This window comes from Mastacembelus armatus, chromosome 5 (genome assembly GCF_900324485.2).
Source record: "Mastacembelus armatus chromosome 5, fMasArm1.2, whole genome shotgun sequence".
Taxonomy (NCBI): Eukaryota; Metazoa; Chordata; class Actinopteri; order Synbranchiformes; family Mastacembelidae; genus Mastacembelus; species Mastacembelus armatus.
This window is the reverse complement of record NC_046637.1, coordinates 11623645-11649672: the sequence shown is the minus strand read 5'-3', so window position 1 is coordinate 11649672 and position 26028 is coordinate 11623645. Positions and strand designations below refer to the sequence as shown.

Here is a 26028-nt window from a genome sequence, read left to right as displayed (position 1 = left end):
CCCAGGTCTCTCTACTTATATGACCTGTACAAAAGATTATTTACACAGTTATCAGAACTGTGCAGACCTCCATGAAATTTTCTTTTTTGCTTATCTTATAGGTTTAATTTTAATTTTTTTTTCATTATCCCTCAGGGGGGTTGCAATGACAGTTAGCTCAGAAAAATTACGTACAGTGTGCATTTAAAGATGCTTCCATAATTGTAGTTCGCATTCCTTTGATCCTCATGTCTTGCTGGTTTTCAATTTTATAATCCACATGACCTCAGTGAAATTAGGTCTGCTACATAACTAGTAGATATCAATCCAATGTTAATGAATGGAAGAGTGAGGCTAGAAGAGAGAGAAAGATGATAGGCTGTCAGACATCTGAAGTCAGTTGCTGTTAAGTGCGAGCTGTGGGATGTAGTAGGTTATCTAGTTGCTTGCATTGACCTAATGTGGGATGTTTTGTACCTTTTGTACAGAAAATGGTTGTATCATCACTTAATGTTTATAAACATCTAGGACTGCTATAAATTTATTTCTATTAGAGTGGGAAGAAATATTAAAACATATGTGTTTGGAGGCAGCTTATATGTATTACACAGGTGACAGCTATATCTATTCCTCTTTACTACCTTATCAGCCCCACTGCCTGCATGCTGTAAAAGGCGCACGGTAACAGCAGCATTTCACAGTTCCTGAAGGAGCTCAGCACACAAGCAGCTCAGAGGCTTTCTGGCAGAGGATTCGTGTCAGTATTTCAAAATTTCCTGTACATGTGGAGAATATACTGTCTTTTATTCCAAATAAAATAACACATTCTACTTCCTTCTGCTCAAGGAATGCTGCCTTTTTTTTTTTTTTTTTTTTTTTTTTTAAATCATTTTAGACTTGGTTCTAGCAAACAGTAGTGTTTGTCACCATAAAGTGAAACATGAACAGGACCTCTATCTGGTCCTCTACTCTGCAAATACAATAGCACAAGTGTCGGCTCAACTTCCTCAAGCTCGACTTTCCCAAGTGTAGCTTAAAGAGAGCAGGTGAAAGACAGAGAGCTCCTATCAGATTCTCTAACAGCCAGGGAGGTAATGGGAGGACCGAGAGAAAAAGCTGCTTTCCGTTCACCAGATCTCCACTCATCTTCCCTCACACCCTGAGTGTAACTTAAACTCACACTCACACACCACTGATGTGCCCTGAGCGGCATGTGAGCCATTTGAGAGCAGTTTTATTTCAAAATAGTTTCAACTGATACACAGGAGAAGATGTGCAACATTATGTATGATATGGTGTGAGACTAAGCCTGGAAGCTGTCAGCATCATCTCTGTTGCTGTTGAAATGGAGATTATAGCGAAGGCCATCATCTTCTTTACAGCTCAACAGAAGTGGGGGAAAAGGTGAATTAGATCTGTTGGGTCTTGAACTGCTAGCTAATCATTTGTAATTGAAGCCATGTAATGTGACTGCAGCTCATGATATTAGTAGCAGTTCAATGTAGATGGCTCCACAGGGAAACCTTATTTTCCTGTGTTTTATTTAATTTATGGTAATTTTGTTAGCTTGAATTCTTGCCATTGCCATACAATAGTGACATGACTAATCTGTTGCTTGTCTGTTGCTATTTGGTTCAGACCTTTGTGAGATTTACTGTTCTCCTTCTTGCTTTTGTCAAGCTTGACATAACCAGATTTAGGCTGTCCATGACCCCATGATGGCAGGATGTAATTGTAACACTGATGTGGGGGGGGAAAGTAAAATCTGTAAAATCAGCTTAGGAACATGATCTAGGTTTGGCACGTCCTAACATTAGAATTTTAAAGTACTGTAAATGGAGAAAATGTCACCTCTAGCACAGAAAGAATGAAAGAAGAAAACAAAACAAAGGGCACCTCTGTGCCAAAAACGAGCAGCCTACACACATCTACTGTGACCATATCTCTGTTTCTTAAATGTTTTTGTACTTTTCTCTACTAGTCTTTAGTTAAATCTTTTTTTTTTTTTTTGCACCCTTTTTTCCTTATTTTTTTAGAGTTAAGGTCTACTGGTACTGCTCACCACTTCTCCTTTTTGCTGAACTCGACTGACTATCGGATCCTTCGCATGGACGAAGACCATGACCGCATGTATGTGGGCAGCAAAGATTATATCCTCTCTCTGGATCTCCACGACATCAACAAGGAGCCACTCATTGTAAGAAAGGTTACACACAATTATTATTAAACTAGATGTGCTAAATGGGAAACTTACAGCTGACAAGCTTGTTCTTTTTTTTCCCTGTCAGATCCACTGGCCTGTTGCCCCCCAGAGGAAGACCGAATGTGTCTTGTCAGGGAAGGATACTAATGTAAGTATCCATGCAGGAGAAGAAATATTCAATCAATTAAATTATTTAAGGTATTGAATCAGTCACTTTTTTTAAATTAAGAAAAGGGCTGAAATAATCAGTCTGTTAATGTTCTCTTTTAATATAGATTGATTATATATGGGTTTTGGACTCTTTATCAGATAAAAGCATTTGAATTTTATAGAAATGCCTAGTGTTCTAACATTTTATGGACTTCACAATTAATTGATTAACAATTTAAAAAAATAAATTAACCATTAGCTAAATAATAATGGACACATTAATGGCAATAAATGTAATTATCTTTGAATCTTCATGAGCTCGTGACCTCCTAAACAATTTGTAAATTTATATACAAGCCTGCTTCATATCATTTAAATATAAATATATGTGGTGATGTCCTTGTGTAAAATCAAAAGTGTGTTTTTAGTGTGTGTTTTTTGGTGACACTTAAGATTTGAATGCAGCACTGGGGTCAATGGAGGTCATTTTAAAGCGCCTTCCAGTGTGTGACAAGCTGTGAAGCTCTTATCTACTGTCTGTGCATCCCTGATTGCTGATTGCATACAGCTGCCACCAATTAAGCTCTAGTGGGAACTTGGAGTGTGTGACATTCAGTCTTCTTCATTGAGAGCTGAAAACATATTCCATCCACTAACCCACATATCTCATACATATTTCAGATATTTCTATTTATTTTTTCTCTTTGGACAATCATTATTTTACTCTTTGTTGTCCAGACAAGCAGACAAAATGAATCGGCCCGTGGAAGCTCCAGGCATGTCTGAAGTGTTAATACAGCCGAGACCTTCAAACACAGCCACCACCAGTGCAGGCCCCGCAAGCATGAGATCAAAACTCGTCATTGAAATTCATATAAAGACCTGATCCTTCTCTTTTGATTTTGTTCACACAATCTGACCATTTACAATCCCCCTCAATCCCACCCTCCTCTTCCACACACACACTCCTGCAACCCATGTTAGGGGTGAGCGCCTGCAGAAGTGGGGAGCAGCAGTAGTAGTAATGACGAAGCTCTGACTAATAACCCTGTTCTCCCCTCACTGCTAGAGAGCACAGGCAGCTGTTTATCCAACTGGAATGTTCATTTATGCGTGATTGGTGACCCGTACCTCATACAGCCTCTGGCTACATTGTATTGGCCTCAGTCTGTTCGTGTGTGCATGCATAAGCCCCTGTGTGTGTATGTGTTGGTGTGCTGGAGGTGGGTTTGAAATTTCATCACTAAAGTAAGAAATAAAATTGGCTACTGTGAGAGATCTTGGCAATCCTGGCCGCTCTGTAGGGAATGAGAGATGATGACAATTCAGAAGCAATTCAGAGGGGATGTCAGTTCAGGCAGGAGGTCAAAGGCAATCATCCCCACTGTGCTCTCTGTGGGGGAGCACAACTGTGCACTGAATTATACACGCAGGCCCACATGCGTAAACACACACACACACACACACACACCCTCACACACACACACACACACCCACACACACACACACCCCAAACACATCCTCTGAAACCTCTGACTTGTGCATCTGTCGTGTTGCTAAGAGCTGCCAAAATAGCTCATCCCCCATCCTGAATACAATCATTTTTTATGCTTGTTACATCCTTTCTTTTTCACCAGCTGTCTGCATGACAGACAAATCTGAACAGATATCATCAGCTTGTACATTTCTGTAGTTTAAGTTTTGATTTGGGTGGATTGAGAGCAGGAAGGTAGACAGCTGGTCAGGCAAAAAGAGATTAGAGAGATGCAGACCTCGAAAGCACAGAGCTGCTTTTAGCAGCAGCAGCTCCTCCTTGTCTGCACTTCAAAACAAAAGCGTTCTCATCTAAATTCTTACCACTTATATAATTCAATTTTACATATACATAATTGAAATCTTAAAGAATCCACACTGTGATTGTATTCAAATCTCCTGTTTTCCAAAAAAACAACATTTTCATCCAGCAGTTAGGGTCTAATGAAATGCTTTTCAGTTGTGAAGTCTGACAAAACATCGAACTGAGTTTATCTTCAATCCATTAGAAAAACGCTTCTCGACTCAAATGCACTGCTTTTCTTGATTTCTGTCACACAGTTATATGGTGTTTGGAAACATTTTTCTTCTGACAGTGTGGTCTGATCTGAAGCTTGGGCCAAGCAGACACAGAGCCAGCAACAGAGCTGCCAAAGACAAGCCAGCCAACAGTGGAAATGATAGATGCGATGATTTTAATCCGGGCAGCGAGTTTATTAACCATCAGTCAGGCATTATGTCTTATGTAACCATTTTTTTCCATTGCATTTTCATGATAATAAAAGATTTTGTAACCTAAGCTCCTAATCCATTTGGGTTGTGTTGCTCTTCCTTAGGGGGAATGCGGAAACTTCATCCGTCTGATTGAACCTTGGAACCGGACCCACCTGTATGTGTGTGGAACAGGCGCGTACAACCCCATCTGCACCTATGTAGACCGAGGACGCAGGTCACAGGTAACCAAAGACACAACCAGGCAGCCATGGAGGCTTTTTGACCTTTACTCTCCGTTTCTTAAAGAACCATGTCTATCAATCAATCTCGGGTCAGAGACTGTTCTTGCTCCTCAGCTTCAGGGCTTTGCTTGTCTTCCATCATTTTCTGTCTCTTAGTTTTTATCGATTTGCACGGTTTCACGGTCTGTGGCTTTCAAAGAAAAAAGCTTGGCCAGTCCTGTCATGATCTCAATTATTATTGCAAAATTGCTGTTGGTGAGGTACCTAACTGCGACCGCTTAGAGATTGTTACAGCACCAATCTTCTCTTTCTGCTGGGAATAGCAAATGGACACAATATCTATAAGCCTGTGTTCTCTCCTCATCGTCCTCCCTCCCCTGCTCACCTGTTTATACACAGCAAAGTCTGTGGCCTGTCTTTCTGTCTGGCTCAGAGCCTCTGAAAGGCCATCATTACTGATGGAGCCTCTCATCCATCATCAGCCTTGTAGCTCAACCCTCCCACCTTCCCTTCCTCCATCCCTCCCTTGCTCCAGCACGACGGCTATGTGGAGCTGCAGCAGCTGCGGGCCCAGCTCTAGTCCACACACTTGCATTCACTACTCTGCCTGTTTAGTCTCACTGTTCAAATGGAGGGTTCAGATTTCAGTGTAAAGGTCAGTTTGCTTCTTCTCATTCAACTTCTCCCATAAGGCCCCAAAACTGTTACTTTCACACTGTAAAGATTTTCCTCGGTAAGACTACACGTAAACAGAGGCCAATTGTTCATAAATTCTTCAACTTGGAAGACAGAGGGGTTTCACATGTTTTTAGAAACTTCACAAATATACACATTCTGGAAAAAAATGAAAACATTATCCTGACACTGCATGGTTTATGCATGGACTTTGCAGCAGTGTTTGCATGACGCTGGATCTAATCTAGTAGGGTCACTAATTGATGGATGTCACCCACCAGGCTCTCCTCACCCTACTTTGACCTCCACTTTCTTAGTTTTCTCATCTTTCTTTTTTCTTAGAATTTTTCATCTTCTTTGAATCTACTTTTTGTTTACAATCCTTCATTGGGATTTTCCAGTTTTCCCTTTTCTGCTCATGTCATGGTCATCAGGTTAATTTCACTTTGATCTGGGCTGTCAGATGCCGGTAATGAAATGGCCCACTGTGCAATGTCTCTGTTTTAGGGTTCCCCCTACCTACAAGCAGCCCAATCTGGAGGGAGAACAAGTCGGGCAGCAGACTACAGCGCTACATCAGAGCCTTTGGAGGCGAAGGTGGGCTGAAGGGAGTTTTGTAAAGGATCTGAAGTTTAATGCCCACCCGGATTATTTTTCCAGACACAGAATAGTAGTCATACTGTGGAAAAAAGAAACTAATGTTGGGATTTTTCTATACCTTGAGTTATTAAGGTGACTTGCTGCACTGTTAAATAATTCTACCGTCAAAATATTCACTATGGATTTATTTTTTGTGTGGAAAACGTCCCTCCAGTAGCACTAACAATTAAAGGGTGTTTTTCTCCTGCCAGCCAAGTCTTCAGTGGCTGCTAAGCATGATATAATATACAGAGACACAAACTGTGAAAGAACTCAAAAAACCATGTGCACTCAGTGTTCATCACTTGTACTCACTTTATTATTGACATCAGGTAAGTCATCATGTAAAATTCAGCACTAAGAAGTGTTATGAAGACAAAAATTTGCAGCAAACTGAATTTCAATACTATATAAAAAAAATTCAATCAAATGTGTGCAGGGTTGATAAAAGTACTGTAGCCCTTTTTAAGGTTGGTATTTAGGCTGCTTCAAATAGAAATACACCTCTTTTTTTATTTTTACTCTCTCTTGTCTAAAAAAAATATTAAACAAAGTGTTGCAAACATAACTTTGATATTATTATGTTTTCCCTTACATATTTCCTACCTGTCAGGTTTCATCAGCAGCTGTGCCCAACAAATCTCCATGTAGACACATACCCAGTGTTGACACAGATGTTCATGATGTGCTCTTGAACTGTGGAATAATGAATTCTTGTTTGAGCCACTAACATCAGAAGCATGGTGGATGAGTTTGGATTGCTCTCAGCATTTTTCTCCATCTCTCCATCTCACTGAAAACTGGCCTTGTATGCTTTTTGTTCCCCTCAGTAGATCCAACAGTGCTGTGAGAGTGTGGTGTTCAGTGCTTGTAGGGTTACAACTCACACCTCCTCACTGCTTTGTCCCAAATAATCACATTGTTAGCTTGAAGGTACTGTTGCCATTTAATACTGGCAATCTAAGGAAACTCAAAATGCCTTGTATGTAGCATTAAAAAAAATAACAGCACACAAACACACACGCACACACACACGCACACACACACACACAAAATATTCCCTAAAACAATAAATCTGTTACCAAGTGAGAGAGAGAAAATAAGGAAATTAATGATGTTTCTTTGCAATTACAGGAATACATTTTCCGACTTGAACCTGGAAAAGTGGATTCTGGGAAAGGAAAATGCCCTTATGACCCCAAACTAAACAGCGTCTCCGCTTTGATCAGTAAGTACCTGCTTTTTTTCCATTTATGTGTATGGGCAGATTTAAATAGCTGTATCTGGTAAACTAATACATTCTGCCATGTATCTTTAGTTTTAGTCCCTTTCGTTCCCATGCATGCCTCATTTAATGTTTGTAACTGCATTAACTCTGTCAAACTCTACATGATTCAATCAATTAAATGTTTTATTTCAGTTTATGTTCAGTTACAGAAACAAAATCTAATTCACTGGTAACAGTACCTTCCCCAAAGTACAGTATTAAATTCCTCTGACTGATTGATGATTTTAAAAGTCATGCACTACATTGCACCAGTGTAGGGCAGCAAATAATATTTATTTTCATTACAAATGATTCACCCTTTATTTTCTTGATTAATAAAAATAATTGTCTTACCTCTACGGTTTTAGTACAGTTAAAGTTTTATAAATGTATGCATGTCTGGTCAGACAGATGTACATGCTGTCGTGTCAGTGGGTGGTCTTTTGTTTCTCATCAGCTTACAGGTGGACAGACATGGCCGGTGATCAGTGACCCCCTGCCCTGAATGTGTGTATGTGTGTGTCTGTGTGTGTGACAGAGAGTGCTTCTCTTTTGCTAAACCATGTCAGCTCAATTCCAGCTAACCCAAGCAAAATTCTAACACCAAGAAAATCAGCTACAGGTCATTTTACAGAACTGGCAGGGCAGAGACATATAACACTGGCACAACAGAGGAAGCTGGAATTTCCTGGTTCAGGCATTAAGTGTTTTTTTTTTGTTGTTTTTTTTAACATACTAGCCCGCTTGCCATCAGTCATCATGCATGGAAAACAGGGATCAGGAAGCATCTGTCTATGCAGATGTCCGATATATTGGGGTGTAATTGTATTGAAATTTGTAATTAAGATGCCCTAAAAACTTTGCACTAGCACCATGATGAAGGGCTAAAATATCAAGCTTTCACTTATGCCTGTCCTACATGCCATGAGACCAGCTGACTTCAAATTGTCTGTGTAAGCTGTCCTTTCAAATTACACTGACTGCTCTAATGACCATGATATGTTGTTAGTATGATTACAATATAATTATGAGGTCACCATTTTTAACCTGACATGACATTTCTGACACCAGTGAACCAGGTTTGATGAGATCGTGAAGTATGACATAGTTTTTCCCTGTCCTGTCATGTAGTTAACATTTTTGTCATTGCATGCCAGTGGTCACTGTATGTGCTATCAGACTGATTTTGATGAAACCTTAGAGGAATGATGCAATATTCAGCCAAGACCTGATGGGCAACATGTTCTCTATTTTAAACAGAAAATGTCATGACTTCACACCATTCGCTCTTTCTCTGTGATTGACAGATGGAGAGTTGTATGCAGGAGTCTACATTGATTTCATGGGAACAGACTCGGCTATCTTCCGTACACTGGGGAAGCAGACAGCCATGAGGACTGATCAGTACAACTCCAGATGGTTAAACGGTAATGTTTAATTTACAGCTTGTCCTGTGGCTAGCATTATTGCCTTCACTCATTCCTCTCCAGACCAATTTTAAATTATTACTCAGCTCCTTGCTTTAGTGTATCACACAACGTCCACATGTAGCCTCAACATTATCCAGAAAATTGTCCATTACTAGTCTTCAAGGACTAAGATTGATGATCTTTCCGGCCTGCTCCACATAACTCCCTGATCATTTGACTTGCAGCATAAAAGGCACTATACTAATTGTTTACTGTATGCCTGGAGAGCTTGACAGCAAGGTCATAAGTGTAGTAGCAAGGGGAAATTACTGATCATCAATACTGGCTCAGTGTAACCTCCTTTCTCTAATAAACTATGTTTATCACAGGACGGTAAATGCTCACTGGGTGCTTTCGGTTAATGTTGCCAAATCGATCATGGCCTCCCCCAGTGTTGCTGGCTCCTAGATTTTCTTCTGACCTCGTTGCCCTGACAACAGTCCCCTGATAGTGGTAAACTGAATCGGGACACCTGAGTCCTGCTAATCAGCCTTGTGAAATCTCTCAGATATTCCCCTTCCCCCATTACATGGTTCCTGTCTACGTCCCCATCCCCCTAGTTTTGGTTTGTCCCCATTTGGGACCCTGGCCTGTCACAGCAGGACGTTGCAGCCTGTTTTGTGTGTTCAGTGGTGTCCAGTGGTGTCCCAGTAAGCCAAGGCAATGGTAGTGCACCGTGAAGCCATATTGAGCACTGTCACTGGGAAGAAATAAATGGGTGGATTTACAGTAGGACAGTTAAAGTACTGTTCTGGGCTACAGGATGTTATTTACGTTACAGTAGTAATTATTCTCTATTTCAGACCTTCATTCAGTTTCTCTGTTAGAGTTTAAACATGTCTTTGGCGGAATTTAAATGCCTGCCCTTCAGGGTGTAGACTGAGCACTCAGACCCAAACTTCAGTCATACATACTGTGATATGTTTACTGTCATCATGTCAAGTTTGTGATTGTGGCCTGAGAGACAAAGATATCCTATAAAATAGAACTTAAGAAGTTTCTTGTTTATGCTAATATCCCTTCACTGCAGCACCGCAAAGCAATACTGTCTAGGAAAACACAATTTTAAAATTAAAAGATTCATTTTGGAAGATGTCAACTTGTTTTGTCTAACTTCGACTACTGAAACCATATATTATCTTAAGTTAAACAGCATGAACTTATGTAAATATGGACAAGGGAATATTGAAAAATTGTGTGAACCTATCCTTTGAATTTTGAATAAAATAAGATAAAAGTTGCTACAGTGAAACCAGACTTATTTAATATTTACACCTCTTATATTATATTCACATCAAAGAATCATATCAGAGCTGATCTGATTTTTAATTAGATGGATATGAATATTACTTTTTTTAGTGAAGCTGTATTGCTGTAATTTATGGTTTAATATTTTGGTCAAAGTCTGGTAAAGTTAGCATCCCAAAGAGACTCTTTGGAAATCTGCTGAACCTCAGCAGCAGGATCCTTCATCTTGATGAATTGTGGATTTGAACAGACTTCAGCATTCATAGGCTTCCCTGTGGATGAGTCTGTGTACAACAATGTGCTGCAAGACTAGTAATGCTCTCTGTCTTTCTTTCTTTCCTTTCTACAGATCCAACATTTGTCCATGCACACCTCATCCCAGACAGTGCTGAGAAAAATGATGACAAGCTCTACTTTTTCTTCCGCGAGAAAGCATCTGAAATGGGCCAGAGTCCCATGACCCAGTCCAGGATAGGACGGATTTGCCTGGTGAGTTATCACACCATTCAGAAAACCTCATGTTGGTCAATACCAGAAAAAAAAGTGGATGTCTCCATAATGGTTAATTATAGTCTGTTGTGTCTGTTGACTGTTTCATAGTCTCTTAAAAGCCTAGAAAGGAGTCTCCTCAGTAATTGCTGAGCATGAAAGAGTAATGCACATCAATTAACCAGTCAAAAAACTAAATCTTTGCTGTTTGCCTTAACAGCTAAGTTTGAGAAGAACATTCTGTTCTTTTGATTCCTCTGGACGAAATGTTTGAGTGACAGAGTTTACTTTAGTCTACATCTGTATACATGCAACAACATGCATACAAAGCCAGAGTGCTGTATTCCAGTGCATTGTTTTTTTTACCATAAATGGACAAATAAGTGTCTAAAATGATTCATCTCTACAGAAAAATGTCTCTTAAGACACTCTTGTGTTTGCAAGATGCATCCTTTAAGATATGTAATTTACCAGAAATATACTAAACAAGACTAAGAGCCATCCCAGTGGTTCTGTGAGGCTGTATTTAGGCACTAAATAGAAAGTAGGCTAAGGCTAATCATTAATCATTAACAGTCCATCAGATGCCAAGATTTTAAACTCTAAACCATAAATGTCAACATGCAGGTGCAGCAAGACAAAAATTTTGAGGATCATTAACATCAGATGACTTTATCCCCGAGAGACCATAAATGTCTGCACACATGTCAATCTGTCCAAAAAATATTAAGATATTTCAGTTTGGACCAAAGTGGTGGACCAACCAATTGACATTGCCATTTTTAGAGCTTGTCACTAGCATAATCAAAGCAAAATATAACATTTCTAACTGTATCTGAATCGATAAACGTGACAACAAATTTTAAAAACAAAATTCATCCCTGCTTGATATTACACTAAATAGAGATAGAACCAACATGTTTCTTCCACCAATGCTGATCCTTTGGACTGTGTTAAGATTCAGTCCATAAATCATTTTCCCAAGATTTGAATCTCTACCTCAGTAGTAAATGTTGGCTGACCTCTCATACAGATGGCCCAAGCTGAAACACAGAGCTGGACTTTATTCATACAGGCCAAATAACATACCCATTGGCGTTAGTTTGGATAGTTGCTAGTCAGACATTGGACGGGATCTTCCTGCTGAGGTCAGTGATTGACTACTGTGTGTCTCGGCCTTACAGAATGATGACGGTGGACACTGCTGTCTGGTAAACAAGTGGAGCACGTTTCTGAAGGCTCGACTCATCTGTTCAGTCCCTGGAGCTGACGGCATTGAGACACACTTTGATGAACTAAGTGAGTTTGAATTATTATTTCCTTCTATAAGATTCTCCCTCTCTCCCTGATCCTTTAAAGATCATCTCTGGTGATTGCTTTCATCTCCATTTATCATTTATCACCTAAAAGGTGGAACAGTTTAAAACTGTGAGAAAAAGAAGTGCAATTTTCCCCATCTATCTAAAATACTTAATGTTATGACCACAACTAGGGCAAAGTATATGCATCTGCTTAGAGTTAGTACATAATGAATACATCTGTGACCCGACAGAAAATCTGGCACAAAGAAAGTGCGAATTCTTACATGACCGTGTAACCACGACAATGCAAAACAAGGGTCTCCAGATGGACGTCTTGTTGACAGATTCAGTATCAACAACTTTCTCATTTGTAGGTTCATTCTTCACATTTGCTTTGCATTCTTTCACCATGATGTTAATCCACATCTATTCAGATTTTGCTGCAATGTGTGGCCAAAAAGCTTACCATACTGTAGAGACACACACACCAGCATTTAGCATGTCTCTGCTTAGAGCAAGTACAGGAATACTTGGAAAAATCCCAGAGGAGCTGCAGCTTTAGATTAAGGTATCATTGACTCATACATGTTAATCTTGACATGTATATTCCTTTGAACATTAACATGGATCTTTCACAGTAGGTGTCATCCTGAAAAAGTTACTGCACCTAAATGTAAGACAGTGATTTTTCTACTTTCAAGCACCATCAACACATGGATCATCTCAGCCAGTCTATCATTCACATGACCGACAGGATTAAGGAGAGATTTGTAGCATCCTTAAAATTGTAATATCTGGTGGTGTGAGCAGCAACTCTTTGACTACTTTACACTTCTTTTTTAGTAAAATTTCAGTAGTAAAATAAGGAATAAAACTCAAATTTCACACTTTTCATTTTGAGCTGCAAGCTAATATTTACTTTAAGCTTTGTCACCTTTCCTGAATCCAGCTGACAAGACTCAAAACTGAATTTTCAGGTTGTCTGGAAAGTATTTTACAAAGAATTATGCATACAATAAATTCACATAATTAAGTACTGTGTGAGGTGGTGTAAAGATGAAAGAAGCTGCACTGAATGACCCAATGACAGACATCAGTACACTAAAAACTTTTCAATAAATGGACCCAAAACAGACAGTTTACAAATGCACCTTTAGTGCCACAGAATAAATTTCACGCCACAGAGTGAAAAAGCTTTTTTAACCAATGTGTATGTACAATTCATAGCTGTGGTGTAATGCACATTTCTGACAGCTGTTGAACATTTTGTGCCGTTAAAGATATTCTTTGTGCAAAACATAATTTTGTAATTTGTGACGGTATTAAATGATTCACTCTATTGTGCATCAAAACAGATGTTTGAGATAAATGTATAGTACAAACCCATTTCTACTGTGCCAGGGCTATGCGAACTGAATGTTATGCATTAAGAGCACTCAGTGTCAGTGACAGAGGAGCACTCTTCTGTCAGTGTTGCTGTCTTTGTGCAGCACAGCAGGTCAGCTGTTGTCTCAATGCAGATGAGCACTTGCGGTGAGGTCATTGTGAGTCCTGCGGTGCAGTGTAACATCCCACAGCTCTGCGGTCGGCCATACAACCACAGACAGTCTGGTGGAAATGTATTCTGTCTCCAGTCCTGCTGGTCCTAATGGAGCCCAGCAGAGGCATCAGAGTGGTTGTATGAGGACTCAGGGGAGAGAGTGGAGTAGATTCAGATGCTGAACTGAGGCTAACAGAGGAAAAAGCATTTCACCCAGGGAGAGGAGGAATTTAAAGACAGAGGGAAACATGCAAGAGAGATGAAAATGTCTGCCAGACAAAAATGAGAATAAATGTGTGGGTGATAAAGTTATATTGCCTCTTCTGAAATTTAATTATGAAGTGAAATGTTTTTTCTCATCGAGTTATTTTTTATGTCACTGTATTTCACAAATCCCTACATTCTTTATTTTTTCTTATTGCTTTTTGTTTATATTTTCCTTTCTCTGTAATTATTCTAAGTGGACATTTGAACAACATATCTTTTGACAGTCATTCCTCTATCCAGTAATTATCCCATCATTTGCTTTTTTCTTTTGTTTGACTTTTCACAGCACCTAATTTTGCCCATTCTTTGTGTTCTTACAGCAATCAGGGATGTTTCTTTTAATGTGGTGCTAAGAGCAGCACAAAGACTGTCTCATCTGACACATCAGAAACAAAAGTTGCAACTTGCTCCAGTTCTCTGCAGATTTATTTCTTTTCTCTTTTACTGCATTGCTCTGTAGCCAGGAGGTCTGTCAAACTGGCGTCAGATGGGTTATGAATTTCTACTTTGTTTGCCAGAAGTTAATTTTTGCTTTAGTGTGCAGCCATTACCTGTCATTTTCATACCTTGGCGTGTGAGAACATTTTTTTTCTGAAAAAAAAAAAAAAAAAAATCCTGACAAAAACAGTTTTGTTGATTTTTCAATCTTGCAGAGTCAGAAATGATGTTTTTTATACAAACCATGGCAATTTAAGCTTCCTCATGTTTAAATGCTACATAAAACTAAAGATACAAGGATCAGATCAATGCATATGCATATGCATATTTGTGGGTTAGCAATCTGTTGTTTTACATGCTACTTCTTAACTTCTTTCAGGTGATACAGATGATAAATCTCTGGTGAGGGCGGCTTTACATTCTTACTGTGGTGTGTCAGATTAATGTCTGGCTTCAGAAATAACCATGAAAATGGCCTCAGCTTACAAGGGAGTGAATAGGACTCCCTCTCATAGTCAAAACTGACTATAAATAACTGTTGTCATAACTGTTCAAGGCCATTTGAAACATGTTCTCTAACCTTTTTTCATTAGTTTCCCATTGAAACAAAGCAACAAATGGACTTATCAAACTGAGCATGAAGTGTTATTCTACCCAAACTACCTGCTTTGAATTTATTTCATTTTCTTCCTTATTGTTTTTCCTGCACTTTTCTTTCATTAAGCCATCAGAGGATGTGCAGGGTTTACAATTGCCTCAACCCCTACAGTCATCAGATGCATATGGCTCCTATTATAGCTGTGTTTCACCAGAGATCTCTGTTTCACTTTTATTCCCTGGAGAGACTAAGAAACTGTATTTTCAGCTTTGGGAAACTTTGGATCCAGGATCTTACTGAGAATCTGGTAACCACAATTCATAAGGAATTCTCCTTATCCCCCGTTGTTGGAAGCAAAAAGTCTCCTCATGTCACAATTACAATTACTATGGGTTGGAACCAGGTGGGATCTGGGAACTAATTAAGTCCAGGGATGATATGAAACACAGATACACTTAATATACAGTGTTTTCTTTGTCTGACCCTTGATCATGCGAGAAGTATTGTGCTTCTGTGGAAAGGTTGTCTTGTTAGTATATATTTACTCAGGTACTTTACAGTATAAATTTAAGATATTTACATTTTCATCTCCTATGCTTCAATTCCACTGCATTTCTGAGGCAAATATTGTACTTTGTACTATATTGTACTTTTTACTCCACTACACTTATCAGAAAAATATAATTAGTTTGAAGATTAAGATTTTACATACAAAAATACAAGCGTTGTTGAGAATTGAACTAGTGGACCCCTAGATGGGGCCTCTTGCATATTTCAGGAAGGGATTTTGCCTCTTAACCTCAGTAAAATCAACGATTAGAGAAGAGTCCCAAAAATAAACGCATTTTTATAGGAGAGCATTTATTATTTCCTTCCCATGAATGATCTCATGAACCCTCAGCTTTATCTTGTGACCCTTTGGAGGGGTCTAACAGCACTAAACTACCTAACTGCTAATACAGCAGTTTAACATGTGCATTGCTGTATCAGTAATCTAGCAATGATATATAACTATATACTATATAACTATTACTATGATGTATAAGTCATATGGGCCCTTTTTCTGTTAAATTCATATTTTCATTTTAGATACTTAGTGTATACATTTTCTTCATTAATATGCTCTATTTGTGTTTTTGCAGATCTTTCAGTGGAATATGTTTAACTGTGTACCAGTGTAACTTCACTTAAGTAGCTATTTCCACCACCACTGCTTTTCATAGATTTTAACTATTATAAATTCTCTTTTCATCTATTAGGGGATGTGTATATCCAGCCAACTCAAGACACTAAGAATCCTGTCATCTATGGAGTCTTCTCAGTTTCAGGGTAAGTGACAGCTTTCTCAAACTTTCAAGCAGGCTGGAGGGGAGGTGTATTTTGGGCTCCTCCTGTAGTTTTTATTCATTTTCACTCAGCTTGAAAGTGTTCACTCTCTGATATTCAAATTCTGTGTTGCATATGGCCATGGATTCAGGCTACAAAGACATCATACATGGTGAATCTGGAGCCTAGAGGGAGTCTCAATTTTCTGAGAGACTGACTGAGTCTGTAGTTCTTCATAGGTCAGGTTTGATAGCAAGTTGTCATTCAACACAAGCATTAAAATTCAAGCCAAGCAAACAGACCTGTAAACTGAGATTCTGGCTGCGCACAGGCCGGGACGGATAAGCACCAAGTTATAACAAACATGTTTTGATTAATGTGTTTGAGAAACAAATACGGGCATTGTTTCCATTCTAACCCTAGGCATCAAGTGCATTTTAAACCCAGCTGATAAAAACACATGCGGCCCTAATGATAGAGACCCATGACAGGACTTACAAACATAGTACACCCACCACACAGCAGCCGATGCCGGAGCTCTGGCGATTCTCTGCAGTGCGTGGGTGTTTGTATGTCAGTGTGTCAGACAACTTGACTCTAGTTAATTCCGTTAGAGAGTGTGTTTGTGCGTCATAATGTTTCAGTGCATTACTGTAGAGCCTGCTTGAGTACGTGGGAAGGAAGTAGATTCTGCCAGCCGCAGAGACGGCCTACAGTAATTATTTCAGGGAGTGAGTTAATCTATATCCACTTGCTGCTGTCTCTGTGTGTTTACTCTTTTTCTCCTGTACTCCTCCAGCTCTGTCTTTAAAGGCTCGGCAGTGTGTGTCTACTCCATGGCTGACATCCGTATGGTCTTCAATGGGCCTTTTGCCCACAAGGAAGGGCCTAACTACCAATGGGTGGCGTACACTGGGAAGATCCCCTATCCACGACCTGGCACTGTGAGTTATAAACAATAAAAAAAATTATGAATATATCCCTCCTCCCAACATAAACAAAATGATCTGTCAACCTTTTTACAAGAACAATATGTATGTATGTATGTTTTTTTTTTTTTTTTTTTTTCCTGCAGAAGGAATTCACTAAATTCCAGGTTTGACAGTTAGATCTCTTTTTTGTAAATAGTGTCCTGGAGGAACATTCACCCCCAACATGAAATCCACAAAGGATTACCCAGATGAGGTTATCAACTTCATGAGAAACCACCCCACCATGTACAATGCTGTATACCCAGTGCACAAGCGCCCTCTGGTGGTCAGAACTAATGTAGACTATGAGTTCACCACAATTGCCGTGGACCAAGTGGCAGCTGCTGATGGGAGTTACGAGGTGCTCTTCCTGGGCACAGGTTGGTGATCTATGGCCTTAACTAATGTTATGTGATGATTCTCCAGTAATAATAGTAAAATTACTGTGTAGCTTGATGTTCATACAAATTTTTTTGGGCTTTGGCTCTGTCTGAGATGTTCACACACAAATAAAGGATCAGCCTTAAACATTAGATATAAGATATTAAAAAATGATGATGAATTCAGTCGACAGGGCTGAAGATAAACTTGCTTCTCTCTTGTGTTTGACAGATCGGGGAACAGTCCAAAAAGTGATTGTCCTGCCCAGAGATGACTTACAGACAGAGGAGCTGGTCTTAGAGGAAGTGGAGGTCTTCAAGGTCAGTCTCTCCATCTTATTCTATACCCGTGTCTCTTCCATTTTGCATGTATGTGTATTATATCTGAGTTAATAAAATGGTAATGTAAATATAAGTTGCCTGTTTATTTAAAGTTGTTTTAATTATATTGCTGCAGGTTCCCACACCAATTACCACTATGAAGATTTCATCCAAACGGGTAAGTTACCCTGAAACTACTTAGATTAATAGGTCCACTAAATAGTTCAAATAATATATTAAAAAAACAGTCACTTCTTAGATGAAATTATGGATTATAAAACATCTTGTTAAATTAGCTGTAGCTCAAGACTCCTGATATCTGTTTTTATATTCTGATCTCTGCCTGTGTTGCGTTATAGCAACAACTGTATGTAGGGTCAGTCTTGGGTGTGACCCACCTGGCTCTCCATCGTTGTGATGTGTACGGGGAGGCGTGCGCTGACTGTTGTCTGGCCAGAGACCCATACTGTGCCTGGGATGGCAAATCCTGCTCCAGATACTCTGCCTCACAGAAGAGGTGAGGATCAGGTTATTGTAGACAGGCATGCATGGGTACATTATTTGTTTTAGAACTATCTTTTCCATGTGCTGTTTTTACAGTATGCTGAAGTTAAGCTTTTAAATGTTGTATGTTGATCTGACCCTTCTAGACGTAGTCGCCGGCAGGATGTAAAATATGGTAATCCAATCCGGCAGTGCAGAGGTTATAACTCCAATGGTGAGTGCCAACTTAGTATTAAGACCATACTTCATCTACACAATTCAGGAACCACATATTCAGCCATTAAAATGGAAATAAGAATATTGTGTCTGTCTCTCGAACTCACATATTGTATATATTTTCTTAACAATTAAATATATATTTTTACATAATGTTTTATAGCCAACAAGAACACCCTGGAGACAGTTCAGTATGGCGTGGAGGGAAGCACTACATTTCTGGAGTGCCAGGCCAGGTCTCCTCATATGTCTCTCAAGTGGCACCTGCAAAAGGAAAACAGTGACAGGAGGAAAGAGGTGAGAAAAGCCTTTACTGTATAGTTACGTCTTTGAAACTGAAACATGTTCAATGTTTCAGTTTTTTAAATTGTCCTCTTCACTTTTCTGTTCATTTCAGATTCGCTCAGAAGGCCGCATCCTGAAAACAGACCAGGGTCTTCTGATCCGCTCATTGCAGTCCTCTGATGGCGGGATTTACCAGTGCACATCTACGGAGAAGAACTTCAAACACACACTTGTTAAACTGCAGCTTGTGGTCCTCTCTAGCCGCACAGTCAACAACGTGTTGGTGGAGACAGGCAGTCCAGCCCTCCCTCCACTCCAGACCAGTGCCTGGACTCCTAGTGCTGGCCAGTATAAGGACCTGTTGAACATCCTGAGCCAGCCGGAGATGGGTCTGATCAACCAGTACTGCCAGGATTACTGGCAGCTTGGAGAGGGCAGCCTTGGGGACAAAACTAAAAGCCTGAAGGAACTGAAAGAACAGAAGAAACCTCGCAATCGTCGGCATCATGATGAGCAAACGACTCCAGCTGAGACATGAGGAGCTGGATGCATGTACACCCCATTAAACCACCCCTCTCTCCTGTTTCACACAACCTCCTAAACCCTGCAACCCTTCGTTTAGGGAAATGACTCCAGTCAAACTATTAAAAAAAAGTCTAATCACCATAATGGACAACACAGACACTGCAACCAAAAGCAACAGCATCAAACTGTTTTTATGTAACTGTTGGAAAAAAAAAAACATACACAATATTTATTGTAGGTTGTAAAAAGTAATTCTTTGTACCTATGTAGAAGACATGTTTTTTTGTGAATAGGTAAATCTGTGCAAATGTTGTTGTTATAATATTATTGTTAGTGTTATTTGTTTATTATAATGTTATTATGTTGATAATATCTTCGTTTGATGTTGTTGAGAAACAGCAACAGTAACCCAAGACATTGGGAGTATCCACACATGGACAAGGACTGATGAACATGTATTCAAAAACTGTCAACCATGTTGGATCATTTGACTGCTGGCAGTATTTAGTTTCTAAGCTGGAAGTCAGGAAGTCACTGACCTTCTTGAACCTCCCTAAACGTCTTCACCAGAACTCTCTATGTATATTAAAACCCTTTTTTTTACTGCAAGATACAAGCTGATAACATAGAGATGATAGCATTTAAGGGGACATTCAAGGGTAACAGAAATGCCCAAAGACTGCAGCTGTGACAGCATGTCACAGTCATACAGTCATGTGTGTACGATGTGGTCCAGCCTGGCCTCTAATAATGACATTACATCACTCACCGAAATTCTTCCAAAAAATGTGTGCTTTGTTTATATGTGAATATCACATCTCAATGTTGTATCTTTAACAAACGTGATCTTTGTGATAAGCTGTTTTTGGGGTAAAGGGTCTTTTGATGACACAAAAGCTGAAAATATAACATTGCCTTCTCTTTTCTCTCTTTGGAGATAAGAAATTCCAGCAGGCAGCTATATGTTAGTTTGTGACAGTTGGTGATTAAAAAAAATATTTGAAAGGACCTTCTGTTGCCAAATTGGTGATATTGATAAACAGTAAATACTTCACATGTACCTGTGGCATATTATGCAGTAAATCCAAAATTTGCATTCCTGCCAGTTTCATGGGAAATTATTGGTTGAAAATTGTGTTTGGCCAGTCTAACCAGTCTACACAGCAATTACATTACAGTGACAGTTCATTAGTGCCATGTTAACTGTATCAGCTGGTGAACAACAGAGCTTTCACAGCTACTTTTTTGTCAGTCTAGTGCAGTGCCATCCTGCTATCAACTGTGCCACAGACTTCATATAAAACTGTTTGTACTGAAAAAAGTTTAACCACTAACATGCTGATTACCACTAATCCTGAAGAGAAACATGCACCAAGATCTTCAGAAGGTGGCTTTTTTATTGTGCATGGCATGTACAGTATATGTATATGGTATTTGTCTAAAATGCTATGTTGCTGTGGATGTCAGTGAATGTCTTTCTCGTTGTGGGAATTTGGAAGTATGTCAGGGCAAGAAAGATGTGGGTGGGAAATACTGAAAGTACAGAAAGGTCAGATTGAGATTTTAAACACCACCCAAATACCACCCCCAGTTTCCCCCTCTCTCTCTCTCTCTCTCTCTCTCTCTCTCTCTCTCTCTCTCTCTCTCTCTCTCTGTGCAGGTGTATGTCTGTCTCTTTCCCTCTTGTTCTCACAAATTTCTGTATATTTCAAACATGTGCATCTATTTTGTTTTCTTTTATTTGGCAGACTGCTCTGGGTCATTGAGATAAAGTAATGTATGAAATAATGCACAGATAATGTTATTGTAATGACTTGTAAAAAAATCGATCAATCTTTTCTTCCTCATCAATGTTGCTGACTAATAAATTAAAGCTCTATATTTTATAATAACACATTTGCTCTTCTGTTTGACATTGCTGGGCATAATCATCAGCTCCCTGTGGCTCCCACACCTGTCCCTTCACACCTTAAAGATCTGAAAATACCATATTATCCCAATAGAGCACTTTTCTCTCAGAGAGCAGGTCTACTTGTGGTTCCCAGAGTTTCGAAAAGAAGATTGGGAGGCAGAGCCTTTAGCTATCAAGCTCCTCTCCTGTGGAACCAGCTCCCAGACTGGGGTCAGGAGGGAGACACTCTCTGTACTTTTGAAGGCTAGACTTAAAACCTTCCTCTTTGACAAAGTTTATAGTTAGGGCTGGCTCAGGTGATTGTGAGTCATCCCTTAGTTATGCTGCTAAGGGACTCCCCATCATGCACTGAGCTCATTTCTCTCTTCTCTACCTCCCTCTCTGCTCCCCTTTCTATCCTTCTCTCCTCTGCTCCCCTCTTCTCCTTTTCTCTCATCTTCTTTCTTCCCTTCTTCTCCCTTCTCCTCTAACTTCCCCTCTCCTCTCCTTTTCTCTCCTCCCTTCTCCTTTCCTCTCCTCTCCTCCTCCCTATATGCCACCACTGAATGACACTAACTTTGTGCCTTCTCTTTCCCGTATTTTCTGCTCTCTCTCTCTCTCTCTCTGTACCTTCTGCAAGTATCCCTGTTCCTGGGGCTCTATCTTACTAATATGCTGTTTTTTGTTGTTTTCTCTCTCCTCTATCCACTCACCTCAAACAGTGGAGGCAGATGGTCACCCAAACTGAAAATAAATGCACTGGAATGAAATGGGCAGTACAGGTTGGTTATGTTCCTCTTCTGCTGATCTGCAGCAGATTTCATTCACAGTAGTGCCTGGCTGTCCAGTCCTTAAAAGAGAGTTTTAAAGTAATAAACTTTATGTTGTAAAGCACTTTTGTTTAGAAAGGTTCTCTGTACAGTAGGACAGATATATTCAATAAGTATATTGTATGGCAAATGTCCTGCAATTCTCTCTCTCTCTCTCTCTTTCTCTCACACACACACACACTTTCTCTCACACACAAGACTACCAGCCACACACACACACACATTGTGTATACGTGTACACACATAATTGAAAGTGAGGAGATTAGGATCCTTAACCAGCTTCAGATTGAGGTCACTGAGATCTGTCAGGTGAAACTGCAAAGCTCTTTAAGCACTCTCACCCTTTAGTCGGCAGACTCCTATAAGAAATGTCTTCATGTTTGGACTGGGAGGTGAGGGTCTGGCTGTGTATTTCATTTATTCCATTAGATGTGTTTGCTGTATCATGTGCAGGAGGGGGGAAAGATATTGACCCTCCCCTTGCAAACACCAAAGGACACGAAACACCAAAAACAAGGCTACATTCATTCTTTCCACGTAGTGTTCATTTGGGATGAATCTGTGCCCAATTAAGCAAAAAAAAATGGGGCACAAACACCAAACTGCACTTGACATGCTTCTTATTTAAAGGCACCTAGGACAGCATAGAGGGATAAGCACTTGAGCCGATGTTCATCTTCCGCTGACCACAGCAAAGTCCCCCTGAGGGTTAGTTCACTTCTTCAGTGATGTATGTCTGCTCCTCCTCACACCTTTCACTCTGCCCTAAAACACTCCTGTCCTTGTCCTCCATTGGCCATCCTCAGTCAGGTGGGCAGAAGATGCCCAAAATCCTTTCCTAAGAACAGAAAATACCCAAACATTCTCTCAATGTTTGCTGCAGGCAGTTGATGCTTCAGCTGCACAGCTGACAGCACCAGTCACATAGTAGGTGATCACTTCTGGTAGGACCTGCTTCCATTTCTCCTGACACTTGGTTTTTAAGCAGAGAGGTCCAAGGCAGCAAAAGTAAGATGGGGGCTGGAGCAAGCGCTGAGGAGAAACGCTCCAGAGAGCTGGAGAAGAAGTTGAAGGAGGATGCCGACAAGGATGCAAGAACTGTCAAGCTGCTGCTTTTAGGTAAAGACAGTCGAGACTGCTCAGTGGAGACTCAAATGCATTAACAGCAAACTTCATCATGTGGTTAAATGTATTTAAGGGCCACATGAGGCCATGTAGACTATAGAGAGTAACTGTTGTTTCAACATATAGAACATAGTTAACCTAGTTGTCCTGCTGTAAGTGCTGCTTTCTCTTGTTAAACGCTTGGGTATAAAAGTGCATACAATACTTATTACTTGTAGTGATATAATCAGTTTGATTAACCATCCTTCTAAACCCAAACCAATTTTAGTTGCAGACTAAAATATGAGTGATATGAAATTGTTATGGTTATACCTTATCAGGTGCTGGTGCATTTACATAAAAAGTGATCTAGGCTTAATAATCTGTGTCACTGAATTGCTAAGACACTTTCAATCCCTTGGTTAATCCTTAAACAACACAAAGGGCTTAAACACTGAAGGACACACATACTCTACTAACAATGACCTGTAGAAAGCAGAGGTTGCTGTTTCAGATTAGTTTTAGGGACACATAAATTGTCTTCACTAAAATGCTTTTGCAGTACATATTGTATCACTCTGCTTTACCTGACAACTCTGAACAAGATTAAACCTGAACTAAGAATTATTATGACCTGTTAGGATCCTCTGTACAAAATGCCTTTAGGTTACCTGCAGTTAATATCATTCTCATGCCATACTTACTAAAATCTAAAACATAAATAACAACCCTAAAGCAGGTTATGAGGAAGAACTTATCCAAAATAACAGAAAATTAACACATAGTTTAATTATTTTATATGAATAACTACATTTGATATGTTTTTTTCTTTCTTTTTATGCAGGTGCTGGAGAATCAGGCAAAAGCACAATTGTCAAACAGATGAAGTAAGATGTTTGACCTTCCACCTAAGCAATTGCTCATTTCTTCTCCGACTGAATGTAAATCACAATACTAATACAATATTTTCTCAACAGAATTATCCACAAAGATGGTTACTCACTTGAAGAGTGCCTGGAGTTCATTACCATCATCTACAGCAACACATTGCAGTCCATCATGGCCATTGTGAAGGCCATGACCACACTCAGTATTAACTATGGTCACTCTGATCAGCAGGTAACTACAGCTAAGATAACACTTCCATATGTTTTTTGTAAATTGATTCCAGGTTCCTCGCACACTACTGTGCTATACATACAGTAACGTCTTTTTTTTTTTTTTTTTTACCTGGTCCTTCTACATTTACTCCACAGGATGATGCCAGGAAACTCATGCATCTTGCAGACACAATTGAGGAAGGCACAATGCCTAAAGAGCTGTCAGACATAATTTTGCGTCTGTGGAAAGACTCTGGTATTCAGGCGTGCTTTGATAGGGCCTCAGAGTACCAGCTCAACGACTCTGCTGGATAGTAAGAAGTTATCCAAGCTAAGATAAAAAATGTTTACAGTGTCATATTAGTGTTAGCTCTCAAATTAATTGTGTTTTCCCTCAGCTACCTGAATGACTTGGAGAGACTGATCCAACCAGGCTACGTGCCCACTGAGCAGGATGTGCTGCGATCGAGAGTGAAGACCACTGGTATCATTGAGACCCAGTTTTCCTTCAAAGATCTCAATTTCAGGTCAATCAGTGCTGTTTCTCAGATGAAAAGGACCAAAAATTCATTAGCAGGGCTACAGCTTAGTTCATTTATCATAAAGACAAATCAGGAAGATAGTATGCTACTGTTTTTTTGCAGAATGTTTGATGTGGGTGGTCAGAGGTCAGAGAGGAAGAAATGGATTCATTGTTTCGAAGGTGTGACCTGTATCATCTTCATTGCTGCTTTGAGCGCCTACGACATGGTGCTTGTGGAGGATGATGAAGTGGTATGCTAAAAGTTACGAACACAATTGATATGCTATACTATGTGTATAAAAGCTCTTCATTGGGACTTAAGGGAATAAATAAATAAAGTTTTTCTTTTAGAATCGCATGCACGAAAGTCTGCACTTGTTCAACAGTATCTGCAACCACCGTTACTTCGCCACCACCTCCATTGTACTCTTCCTCAACAAGAAAGATGTGTTCGTCGAGAAGATCAAGAAAGCTCATCTCAGCATGTGCTTCCCTGAATACGATGGTAAGCTCGCCACCTACATAAACTGTATAGTGTCTTAAGGCCATGACAATCAATCAAATATGTAATTTTGTTTTGGTGTCTTTTCATTAAGGACCCAATACTTATGAGGATGCTGGTAACTACATCAAATTACAGTTCCTGGACCTGAACTTGCGCAGAGATGTCAAGGAAATCTACTCTCACATGACCTGCGCCACAGACACAGAAAATGTCAAGTTTGTGTTTGATGCCGTAACTGATATCATCATCAAAGAAAACCTGAAAGATTGTGGTCTCTTCTAAGAGTCATGCTGAGGTAAGCAATGAAGGTAAGTAAAGTTTACACAGTATTGAAATGATAATTCAGACTAACTCCTGGACCCATTAACCAGTGTAAATATATTTTATTTTGCAGGGTGCTGTTGTTGCTCTGTCTCTTCAATTCAAACTGAGGACCCAAGATGAGAAACTGTCCCCTAAAATTGCCACTGTGAAATAGGTGAATGTAAATTTTGTTGTGTTGTAACTTTGATCAAAAACTTTGGGTCCAATGAGGCCAGAAGTCAACTCTTAAAGGTTCAATGTGTAATATTTAGAGGGGTCTATTAGCATAAATGGAAAGCATTCATAAATATGTTGTCATTATTGTGTAATCACCAGAGACTACTATTTCATCTTAGAATGAGCCTTTTAAATCTTCTTAGGGAGCGGGTCCCCTTCATGGAGGTAGCCATGTTTTACACAGTAGCCCTGAAGGAACAAACCAAACACTGGCTCTAGATTTCACATTTAGTTTCAAATTGATGGTTACTGCAT

General features: G+C 39.6%; 2 protein-coding genes across 4 annotated transcripts in view; both read left to right on the top strand.

The window, feature by feature from the left end:
* The window catches only part of sema3fa (sema domain, immunoglobulin domain (Ig), short basic domain, secreted, (semaphorin) 3Fa), a 44336-nt gene extending 23167 nt beyond the window's left edge, over window positions 1–21169 (top strand). For 2 of the 3 annotated variants that reach the window (XM_026305977.1, XM_026305976.1), the window contains exons 3-19: window positions 2016–2176; window positions 2268–2330; window positions 4702–4821; window positions 6004–6093; window positions 7270–7363; window positions 8710–8829; window positions 10469–10608; window positions 11793–11907; window positions 16012–16081; window positions 16878–17022; window positions 17207–17429; window positions 17662–17750; window positions 17887–17928; window positions 18110–18267; window positions 18401–18468; window positions 18634–18767; window positions 18868–21169. In XM_026305977.1, coding sequence (XP_026161762.1) covers window positions 2016–2176; window positions 2268–2330; window positions 4702–4821; window positions 6004–6093; window positions 7270–7363; window positions 8710–8829; window positions 10469–10608; window positions 11793–11907; window positions 16012–16081; window positions 16878–17022; window positions 17207–17429; window positions 17662–17750; window positions 17887–17928; window positions 18110–18267; window positions 18401–18468; window positions 18634–18767; window positions 18868–19293 — 2258 coding nt within the window. In that variant the 3' untranslated portion in view covers window positions 19294–21169. The remainder of the gene's footprint in view (window positions 1–2015; window positions 2177–2267; window positions 2331–4701; window positions 4822–6003; window positions 6094–7269; window positions 7364–8709; window positions 8830–10468; window positions 10609–11792; window positions 11908–16011; window positions 16082–16877; window positions 17023–17206; window positions 17430–17661; window positions 17751–17886; window positions 17929–18109; window positions 18268–18400; window positions 18469–18633; window positions 18768–18867) is intronic. The other variant, XM_026305979.1, reaches the window with a different exon arrangement.
* A 1845-nt stretch (window positions 21170–23014) lies between these two features.
* On the top strand, window positions 23015–25515 carry gnat1 (guanine nucleotide binding protein (G protein), alpha transducing activity polypeptide 1). The gene is made up of 8 exons (XM_026305980.1): window positions 23015–23120; window positions 23950–23992; window positions 24083–24224; window positions 24362–24519; window positions 24604–24732; window positions 24850–24979; window positions 25080–25233; window positions 25325–25515. The coding sequence occupies exons 1-8, from the start codon at window positions 23015–23017 to the stop codon at window positions 25513–25515; spliced, it is 1053 nt and encodes a 350-aa protein (XP_026161765.1).
* Window positions 25516–26028: the final 513 nt, after the last annotated feature.

Bases quoted from the DNA above. Each gene is read 5' to 3' on its own strand.
- gnat1 (XM_026305980.1), top strand. From the start codon at position 23,015: ATGGGGGCTGGAGCAAGCGCTGAGGAGAAACGCTCCAGAGAGCTGGAG. The intron at 23,121-23,949 runs GTAAAGACAGTC...CTTTTTATGCAG, and splicing joins TGTCAAGCTGCTGCTTTTAG to GTGCTGGAGAATCAGGCAAA. The intron at 24,520-24,603 runs GTAAGAAGTTAT...GTTTTCCCTCAG, and splicing joins CTCAACGACTCTGCTGGATA to CTACCTGAATGACTTGGAGA.